At 37.0% G+C, this 11,274-nt stretch overlaps 1 protein-coding gene across 1 annotated transcript in view; it reads right to left on the bottom strand.

The window, feature by feature from the left end:
• Positions 1-6,641: 6,641 nt before the first annotated feature.
• The window catches only part of nr3c2 (nuclear receptor subfamily 3, group C, member 2), an 83,778-nt gene continuing 79,145 nt past the window's right edge, over positions 6,642-11,274 (bottom strand). Inside the window, exon 9 of the mRNA XM_016546542.1 lies at positions 6,642-9,491. Within this exon, the coding sequence (XP_016402028.1) occupies positions 9,336-9,491 (156 nt within the window). The 3' untranslated portion in view covers positions 6,642-9,335. The remainder of the gene's footprint in view (positions 9,492-11,274) is intronic.

Genomic DNA, 11,274 nt, shown 5'->3' with positions numbered 1-11,274 from the left:
GCCCAGGGAGGGCTCCTGATCCCCCGTTGAGCCCAGGGAGGGCTCTGGATCCCCTGTTGAGCCCAGGGAGGAACCCAGGGAAGAACCCAGGAAGTCCCCTGTTATGGTTTACGGAGGGCCTCGGAGCCCGTAAGCATCCCCAAGTATTTTTATGGGGGGTGTAGTAGGGCTCCAGCCGTAGAGGCCGGGGCGGGGGCTGGGGCTGGGGCCGCGGCCTCGGAGGCTGCTTTGCCATGGCCTCCTGAACTACCTGCTGCATGGCCTCCGAGTCTGCCTGCTCTGCCATGGCGCCCCAAACTGCCAGATCCGCCATGGGTCCCGGAACGGGCGCCGCCCTTTCATCCCCTCGTCTTGTCATGTGTTTAAATAGTGTTCCCTGTTTTTAGTTCTGCGTCCGGTATTGTTCATGTCTACATGTGCTATGTGAGTTTTCCATGTTTCCTTGTTATCATTAAATCTCTCTGGATTGATGTACTCCTCGTCTCCCGCCGTTCCTTGCTCCTCACTCCACTCAGTAGTGCAACCGTGACACTAGTGCAGTGGAGCGATGACTTCTTAATTTTATTTATTTAAACATCCTGTTTTGTTGGGTATGTTTACATGTACTAATTCTCGCCAACTGGAATGAACCCAATCTGATTTCAGATTTGGAATTCTGTTTATATGAACCCTAATTCTGATTCACATGTTCATTTACATGTGCATATCTAAAAGAAAAGCTGACATTTGTGTCAGAAGAGCTTTTTAGCAAATATTCACGTGTAAACCGGCATCACGGTACTGCGCATGTGTGCAAATAATTTTTGAATATGATTAAGAAAATAGTCGGATTCAAGCTTTTAAAAAAAATAATTTAGACTGAGCTCAGATGGATTAGATAGATTGAGGTGTTTACTTGAATGCTTTTCAGTCTGATTAAGACATCAATCTGATTATAGACTGATTATTTAAGTGCATGTAAATGTAGCTATTGAGAAATATATCATATTACTGAATTAAAATGAGTTACGCACGTTTTGTTTTCGGCTGAACCCTCCCTTTACTGAGAAAATGACTTCAGGAACTGATTGAATTCTGAAAAGTGGTGTCTTTATGCCTGGTAGTTAGAGGGGAGGGGTCAAAAAAATAGTTTTTGCTAGCATCCCCCCAAAACAAAAAGGCAGGTCATTAGGATCAGGAATTTTCATGAAAGATTACCAACTCAATTTATGTCTTTAACAGTCGCTCAAAATAAAACCAGAAATGCATAAATAGTAAACAGGGTAATTTCTTGAATTTTGATTTCTTGACAACTGAAGTCACAGCCTCTGTCTAATTAGCTTGCAAAGCACCTCCAGACTTTGCTGCACTCGTGTGTGCGTTATATCACACTTCAGTGCACTGTACACATCATTAGCGTGCAAATGTCTGAGATGTGTGTCCCCGAATGTGTGTGTTTGAGTGCCACGTATTACATAATTATCATGACATGGTAGAGTCACAGACTTCCAATAACTAATAGAGCAGATGATAGGACGAGACATGGGAGCGGGCTAAAAATAGGTAATGTGTCGAAAAGCCGGGTGCTTACATAATCAAATGAGCCCGAGCTAATGAGATGGGCAAACTCACCCTCCCACCATCCATGTCCGCTTCATCTCATTTTCTCACCCTCTGGCTTTCTTTTTCTCTCCCTCTGTGTCTCCCTTTCACTTCTGTTTCCTTGGATGCAGTATAACCTCAAAGTTCCCATCTGTTTTTTTTTTCTTTTCTTTTTCTTTCCATGGTCATGAGTTAAGACCAAATCACTATTTGTGCCATGTTTCCTATTCCTCTGCCTGAAAGAGTGAGACGGCGCAACGTAGCACTGCATCCGATCTTAGATGAAGATGTCCCTCCTCCTTGTTTTGTACAGTACAGTGAAGATACTACACTTTCTTTGTGCTCCTTAAGGCAAGACACCACAGGCAAAAACACTGCATTTTTTTATGCATTGGTCAATTTTGAGATAATTACGCATTGCTTTAGGCTAGTTTAAACATTTTATTCCTAAATTATAGTGATTTTTTTTTCTTACTGTTGAATTTTCCGATTTATAAAGTGATGAAAAGAGAAACCCAAAATCAACTGTAAAAAAAAAAAAAAAAAAACTTTGAATCTAATATGTAAAACAAACCTGGCTTTATCCAATGTACAGATTTCTGTTCTGGAAATGTATACAAATTAGTGCGTATATAATTAGTTAATTTAAAAATGTGTAATACAAAAAAAATTGCAATTCTTAATGTTTATCAATCAACTGGAGAAGTATGGTAGTATCTATTATTTACATTTTCTTTTTTTACCTTATTCACCTAGGTGCTGTAAGAATACTTCATGCTGCGTATGTATAAAATATAATCAAACTGTTATGTATTATATCTCAGATGAATGAGACAGGGAACGTGGGACAGTGAAAAACAAAACAGAAAAGGATTGAGTGTCTGCAAGCAGAGAATCTGGGGCACAGAAGCCGCCATGTGTGAAGCCACAGCCCTGAAATCTGCCTGATCCAATAGATTCTGTTTATCTGGCAGGACTACACAGCTTGCGCTATTGGCAATCTGGGAGAGATTTGGAGTGGGCTGCGGATTCGCGCAAAAGTAATACTGTCTACTCTCACAGTCTGGCAAACAAGCCCATTTTTTAGATCGGGCTTCTAACGAGGTTAATGGTGAATTTTCTCTCTGAGGACGTGGAGGTGTTACATTGTTAATGCTTATGTTCTTTGTCAGAAGATCTCGCTCTCTCATGCTGTTTTCCGAGGATTTTTCCGTCACTGCTAGACCAGTAAATGCAGACGAGACTTGCAGTTTTCTTCACATATTACCATAATCACGTACTTCCTCATTCATGCTCATTTCCCCTGGAGAAATATAATTTGCTAAAACTAAAATCTGCCAGAGGTTTGAATTATGACTTTGTCGCTCAGATGTACTCTCCTATTTTCTTTAAGCGTGTGCGTTCTTCTCTCTCTCTCTCTCTCTCTCTTTCTGTTTTCCATTGGGCTTTGCCACATAATGTATCCAGGGTTTTTTTTCTCCTACTGCTGCTGTTTCTTTCCACTCACTCAGCACCCACTCAGATGTCTGCAGCATCCTATGATCCAATTCACTGTCTTCCTACTGTTATCCACTACAGTTGACCCCTACATCTCTAAAACATCTACAGTATGAGCAGTACCGCTTTAAAATAAGGTGCAGTTTATTAACATAAGTAGGTATAGGTTGGGTATAATGAATTAACAATGAACAATACTTTCATTTATTAATCTAGGGCAGTGATCCTCAAATCTGGCTCGCGAGATCCACTTTCCTGCAGAGTTTAGCTCTAACCCTAATCAAACACCTGAGTTTGCTAATCAATGTCTTCCGGATCATTCGAAAATCACAGGTATAGTTGTTTGATTAGGGTTGGAGCTAAACTCTGCAGGAAAGTGGATCCCGCGAGCCAGATTTGAGGATCACTGATCTAGGGTAAAGACCACATGAAATAAAAATAAAAAAATCACCTTACCTTGCTTCTAAACACTTATTGTGAACAATTCATCCATGCATTTGTTTCTCTTTTTTTCCATTTCCTTTTCCATTCATCTCATAATTAATAATCAGAATGTCAACTCGATATTCGAGTGAAATGACAGACTTCTATCTGGTGACACAGGCTGAACTTTAGTCCGCGTGTCCCTGCAAACTCATATTCATATCTGCCTCCATCAAACCAAAAACCAATGGATAGAACTTCCAGCACTCATTTTTTCTTCTTCTGTCAATAATATAGAAAAATAGAAATGATATGGAGAAAAAAGAGCTGTTGCTTCTTCAGTTTTATTGCGAATGTTATGCTTATAGTTTAAAAAATATATTTTGTTCATTGTTAATTCATGTTAATTCAAAATACAATACAAATTAATTTATACAGCAACTAATAATCTTTTAGTATAGAAATTAAAATTACCCTACATTAATGAATGCTGTAAAAGTAATGAAAAAGTAATTACTAACCTAACCCTAACAATTTACATTACCCTACATTAATGAATGCTGTAAAAGTAATTTATTCTTAGTTCATGTGAACAAATTGAACATTGAGTGTAAAACACTTCACAATATGAACACTTCACTTCACCCACGAGATGATTTTTTTTTGTTGTTGTTGACAGATTTCATTTATATAGTTGTTCAAGAAGGAAGTCGGTTTTGAGTTAATGGTCCTGCAGATCATCCGACAAAATCCACTCTATTTGAAAGTATCGGTGGGAGCTGCAGATCACAAAAGCAATACAAGAGCGTGTACTTTGTGAACTGCCCTTAAGTTCACCTGGAACATATCACCAAATTCACACAAATATATATTAAAAAAAAAGGAAACCGTATTTCATCACTACATTCAAATACACTTTCTAATGTACTTGAAATACTTAAAGGGGTCATATGATGTGATTTCAAGTTTTCCTTTTCAGGAACAGCAGTAGTGTTGATGCAGCCATGTCAGTGCGAAAGACAGATGTCAGCTGTCTTAACCGCGGCTTGTGTACTGCATCATCACTGTGTCTGTCATGCCACTCTGTTGCCCTTTCGGGCTTGAACTGATGGTAAAACTAACGACATTATTAACTGTCTTGATATTTACTTTGAAAGCTGAAGTTATGGTAAGGGGCGTTACATTTCCGACGCGTGTTTGTGATGTTCGGCCAATCACAATGCACTGGGTCAGCTGGCCAATCAGAGCAGACTGCGCTTATCAAAGGAGGGGGCTTTGTTGAAAACTACGTGTTTGAGAAAGGCGGGGCATAGAGGACCTACAATAATGTACAGTATTTGAAAAACAATGTGTTTTTTGAACATTAAAGCATGTCAACATATTCTGTTACACCAAATACACAAAATAATGATCTTTAAAATAGCATCATATGACCCCTTTAACTCTATGAACATTACTAGATGTTCTCCGGCCAAAAATCAAATACATTTGTGTAGTATACATTGTGATTTACAGCAGAAGTAACACCAATTCCTGATCTTGAATTTTTTTAATGAATTGTCTTTAATAATAATAATAATCTTTATTTTTCTACAACGCCTTTAAATGTTACTTCTCAAAGCGCTTTACATAACAAATAAAACATCAAAATGCACCATATAAAAATGTATGAAAATAAGCAAAAACACCTTTAAACCACATTAGAAATAAAAACAATATAAAGTATATATAAATACCCTAAAGAAATATGTTTTAAGGTGAGATTTAAAAATGTGAAGAGGTTTAAGAGATTCTTTAGTGGCAAAAGAAAGAGTGCACAGTAATTAATTGTTAACAGGTTTATTGGAATCCCTTGATGTTTCTGCAAACACAGTTATGGCAAAATCTGCATCAAGATATACAGTTTAGAGGAACTAGTTGCATCTGTCTTTTGCTCATGTTGTATATTTCTGTACTGAGGAGATTTGCTAACAAGTATTGTACAAAGCGCTGATTTTTAAAAAAGGGAAAAATCAAAATATGAACAGGAAATGCTCTTGTGTCACAAAAGAGATATGGCTTTGTCATTTTAAACAATGTAGAGCACACAAATTCAGATTTATCCCCCAAAAAAGAGAAGAAAAATCAATATCCATTAACACATGAGTGTTAATGTGCGAACACAACATGTGATCTGTGGGTTTTACAGGTTTATTGGAATCCCTTGATGTTTCTGCAAACACAGTTATGGCAAAATCTGCATCAAGATATACAGTTTAGACGAACTAGTTGCATCTGTCTTTTGCTCATGTTGTATATTTCTGTACTGAGGAGATTTGCTAACAAGTATTGTACAAAGCGCTGATTTTTAAAAAAGGGAAAAATCAAAATATGAACAGGAAATGCTCTTGTCACAAAAGAGATATGGCTTTGTCATTTTAAACAATGTAGAGCACACAAATTCAGATTTATCCCCAAAAAAAGAAGAAAAATCAATATCCATTAACACATGAGTGTTAATGTGCAAACACAACATGTGATCTGTGGGTTTTCACTAATAAACTGTATTTTATTCTGATTCAACATACTGGTTGCCTTGATCATGCTTTGCCCTTATTTTGCACAAAGGTGCTGCTTGGTGGTAATGTGATTTGTACAAATGCATAGTTTTACATGTTATTAGACTCCCCAAAAACACGTCTAAAAAGTCATGTGCAGACTGTCAAAGCTGAAGTAACAAGCAACTCAAAAGCGTGGATCCACACCAACTTTCAATATTTCAAGCTTTATCATTTGGTGATGGAGAAACACAAATTGCAAACATGCTGCAACAAGCATGGCAACCTATACTTAAGTTGCCGATGGACATCTGAATTCATATCAGACAGTTCAGGTTCAATTTTGCTCCCTGTCCTAGTTCTTTATTTAGGTTTTCTTAGATAAAGGGTGAATTTGTTTTATACTATTTTAAAAAATCCCATACATTTTCCATATACTATGAACAACAACAATAATAATAATAAAGAGCGTTGTTGGTTCACAAGACAATAACTTGTGAAACACACACAAAAAAAGTTTTTAAGAGTGCAAAACTTCAAATTCAGTGTGAATGTTTTTTTTTTTTTCTTGGTTTGATTTTTATTTATATATTTATTATATTTAAATCTGGGATAAAAATATTTGGCAACCACAAGTACTTTTCCTTTCAGCATAATATACTGTAGCTAACCTCTGATGAGAGCACTGCGTTGTGTTTTTTTTGTTAGATTTGTAGGCGAAGCGAAGAGGAAAACACAAAAACATACAATTAGTTCACATTACTACAGATCAAAATGACAAGTTTTAAGTTAGTGACATTCGGGGAGTAAACAAGTCTCTCTTGCTGTGAAAAGTAAATATAAATTAAATGTATATCCACCATGCTCTCTGGGTCTTGCTCTGGATTCTGATTGACAGTCAGGGAAATATGTGAACTTCATCCCAGCCTCTGACAAATATTTAATATAGAAATGTTCCATACAACGCAACATCGTAATTCACTGATTTATTTACAATAGATACTGTAAAATGGTAACTTTTGAGAAAAAAGGCACAAGTTTCCCTTCTTAAATACACTGTAAACATCTTTTCAAAAAGCATGCATAAACGTTTCACTTTACAAAAGATCTCATATACTCTTTTTAGACAAATTACTAATATATTGAGTCCGGCAAAATAGAATCTCTCAAAAATACTTCACATACATCCTATGAACCTTTTAACATGTATTCTCATTTATATATCGGTGTATTTAAAAAAGGGAAAGGTTGGGAAAAAAAAGAGACTACTGTAAATACCTTTGCAACATCTAGTTTTAGGTCCATCAAAAACGTCCAACGTACAGTGTATTGACAGGTCGGTGAAATGGGTTATGCCTGGGTACCACAGATTGATTTGATTGTTCTTATTTAAATGATTAGAATTATGATTTTTTTTTGTCCCCCAACAGTTTTTTACCACCAACCAGCTACATCAAAAAGGCAAACATCAAAAGTTCTCTGACCTTTCCAGTTCACAAATGTCCCAACCTGACCCCCACCCCCCAAAGCACATTACATAACCAACACAATAGCAGAACATCTAATATCCCAATGATCACATCATTGTGTCTGTGCAAATCAAAATCAGCCAATAGGATCATTCTAATCCTATCAGAGAAAACCAACAATGCCCTCTCAAAAATCATTCAGCTTTCCTGTGCCTTTAATAAATTTGAGAGAAAAACAGAAAAACAAATACATGTACACAAACACACGAAACACACTCAAACCTTCATTGTCCTCTGACTCACAGCATTTCAGAACTAGCGGTACCTCTTTTTATTCCATCAGCAGCACAGTGGGGTTATGAAACATGAAACAGTGGTCCAAATTCCTTTTTTAAGAAACAATTCACTCAAGTACTCACAAATCGACTGGTATTTCCCCAAATAGCCAGGTTTTAATTGCAAGGTGGTTTAAATCAAAAACTTCCTATGTACAACGTTTGAAAAATCTTCCTACAAGCAACAATTATAATCATATGATACACATATATTGTGTGTTTATGAGCAGGATACTGTTGTTGTTAGTCTGTGTAACCATGTCTCTTTCTTACAGTAGACTACTACGTGGACTATAGCTGTTATTGTTGTTTACTAATATGAAAGCTGTATGCTTCAGAAAAGCTGATTTTCCCCATACGGTATCTAACTGTACATGTGCTGCTACTGAAAATCATCTACTATTTATGTTAAGAAAACAGAAGCACCTTGTTAGAAAATGGCTTCTAGCTGGATTGATTCTTTGAAACACAAAAACTTCACAATCATATAAAATGCCTTTCTTTTCTGGAATTGTAAATTAGTACTGTATTTTCCTTAACGTCAAAAGGGAGCCGGTTTAGAAACAGCTTAGGTATGATTTACTAAATTTGCTACAGTCCAAGGTCGCACACAAAATGTGGCATGTGTGTCTGCATGAGCTCATTTTTTAAAATTTTTCCAAGACGAGCCATAATGTTTGTTATAGTTGCAGTTTTTTTTTCTCTGTCCGGTTCAATAGCATTTTTTTTTTGAGCTGCCATTTTTCAGCTTATCAATCATCAGGCCACCACAGCACTGCATCAGCGTGGCCAGTACTCACTATGTAAAAACGTCAAGTCATCAAAATACACATTTATGCCATTTTTGCAGATAGATTTCAATTTGATTCTTTCTACAATTACTTCTGTGCACCAATTAGTCACAATTTAGCTATATCTAACATATTGTAGCCCTTGTAATGTATCTTATTTCCTCTTTGCAAACACCCTAATTTAATCGACTTTTCATGAAAGGGATGCAGGACATTTTTCTGTCTTAATCAGCAATAAAAAGCAGTTTTATTACTGAATCTTGCCTGGAATTTTATAAATGCCAGAATGTAGGATAGTTACATACAAATGCAGTGGTGTTTACTGGCAGACTGACAGGTCTGGGATTCAAGGATATGTCTAGTATGTGGGCCCATATTTCTGTGTGTGTCATGTATTCACATGTGACTATGCACTATAGCTTTACCAAAGAATATGGCTTCATATCCACACAGAACACTGTCAGCATTGTCTTTGGGGTTAAGGAAGTGTCACATGAAATAGGAGTTCTTCTCTGTTGGCCGGGTACAGAGATCGCTCTTTGCCTTCCCTCACTACACAAGCCTTATATGGCTTTAAACCAAGCCTCTTGTTACGCCTTGCTTTGTGCATAGCGGGCTTGCTCTTGTTCGCTCTCTGAGGGCTGGGTGTCCTCTGCGTTTCCATTTGATCCTTCATTTTTCCCTCCTTTTGTGAGCTTTCAGTCATTTCTTATGAAAGTAGAGGGTGTGTGTTAGGCCCGACTCCACCTTTGGTATCTGGTCACTGATAATTTCCACCAACATCTCAGGGAACTCAACCTTCAGAGCCTGGGATTCACGGAAAGTGTAGAAACAAAAGTCCAACAGGCTCCCCACGAGCTGTAAAGAGAGAGAGAGAGAGAGAGAGAGAGAACACACTTCTGTCAAGGGAACTGTCAGATTTAATTCAAACTGACAGTGCTTATCATTAAAGAGATGTTCTAGTGAAACATGAGTCTGGGTAAACATGTATTGATGAATTAGCAAAGAAAAGACTGCAGAGCAGCCAAGCTCATTTATGGATGTGCCGGCTCACTGACCAAAGCGGAAAAGCTTTAAGGCAGAACTTGAACTTGTTTCTCTTCATCTTACAAATTAATAAATCAACACTGCTGTCAAGTGTACTTCACCCTCAAGTGCAATTCAAAAACATCTTTTCCAAGACTTTTGTGTGCTATTACAAAATGCTGAGATGGCAGCAATGCAAAAAGTGATTAGCAATGAACTGAGGCTCTAATCACTCAGTGGCAACATGAAGGGTGGCAGTTTTTCATTTGAATGCACACTTGATATTATAACTCCGTAATAATCTACAGCTGTAATTATTTTAACATCCACTGATTTTAAATATTAATGGCTTTCAGCTTCTAACCACATGAGAAATTGTGAGCTACTTCTAATGAATGAATATTAAATATTTATTAAATACATATCAGCTCATTCTGATTTGTTTTTAGACAAATATTTGAGCTACATGATTTAAACCAGTATACATTTAGATATGTAGGTGTTCATTTCTTTAGTCAGAAAAGTGCTTGCACTTATTACAGATACTATAGAAATAAAGCAGAGGATTTCTACTCTATGAAACAAACTCTATAAACTCCTGTTACTCCTGTCCCTGTTATTTATATCAAACGGATGTCCAGGGACCCCAAGTGCAGGGGCGGATTTAATGAATTGGGGGCCCCAGGCAAAATATAGGAATGGGGCCCTATACATTTGCACACATTTTCCTAGATCAACCTTGAGGTTCCTTTTTTGTTGTGATGCTTGCTGCTGCACAATGGTGCCCCATAATTGTGTTCAATGTTTCTACATTTTTCATGTACATGTTATAATGGCTTTCTTTCATGTTGTAGACCACGAAATAGCAACTGATTTACAGTTGAGATACAGGTTTTCACAAAAACAAAATAAATTATAAAATGATAAACCTCACAATTTAGCGTTTAAACCAGGGGTGAGTCAGAAGTATAAATTATTATATTAATTTAAAAGGGGTTATGTGGGTGGATTTTCGCATTTCGCACAAAAACTACAGACTGGATTATTGAAAATGAACATTCATTCTCTGCCAGCAGGAGGCGCTTTTGGAACGTCAGAAATATAGAATGAGAAAAGTGCGAAAAAATATAGCCTATATTGACGAGGAAAGTCCACTGATGAAAGGCTGTCTAATTCTAAACTTTAAAATACATTTATTTTTAGTTATTTTAACTACAAATTTAAATAAAACTGAAAAAATTATGAAAAAGCAATTATACATTTACACACATAAGGATTATATCAACCAAAAAAGTAACTGCGTATGTGTCCTCAACTTGGTTCCTTCTCATAAATGAGTAAGCGGCATTTAAAACAATTATAAACATATAATACATGTTTCTCAATATTTATTTACAGCTTCAGATGCATAATATTTTCATCTCCTTCAAGCAGGATACACAAAAAGCACGTTCAACTCGGACGGTTGTCGTGGTAATAAACACCGTAATCAGCAACCATTTGCGTGTCAGCGCTTAATGCGCATCTCCTATATGAAAAGCATTTTAGGGGGCCCTTGGCTTTTGGGGGCCCAAGGCGGTCGCCTACCTTTGCCTAATGGGTAAGTCCACCCCTG

Source organism: Sinocyclocheilus rhinocerous, unplaced genomic scaffold (genome assembly GCF_001515625.1).
Source record: "Sinocyclocheilus rhinocerous isolate Xijiao unplaced genomic scaffold, SAMN03320098_v1.1 scaffold580, whole genome shotgun sequence".
In the NCBI taxonomy this organism is placed as follows: Eukaryota; Metazoa; Chordata; class Actinopteri; order Cypriniformes; family Cyprinidae; genus Sinocyclocheilus; species Sinocyclocheilus rhinocerous.
This window is presented reverse-complemented; position numbering and strand designations above follow the sequence as displayed.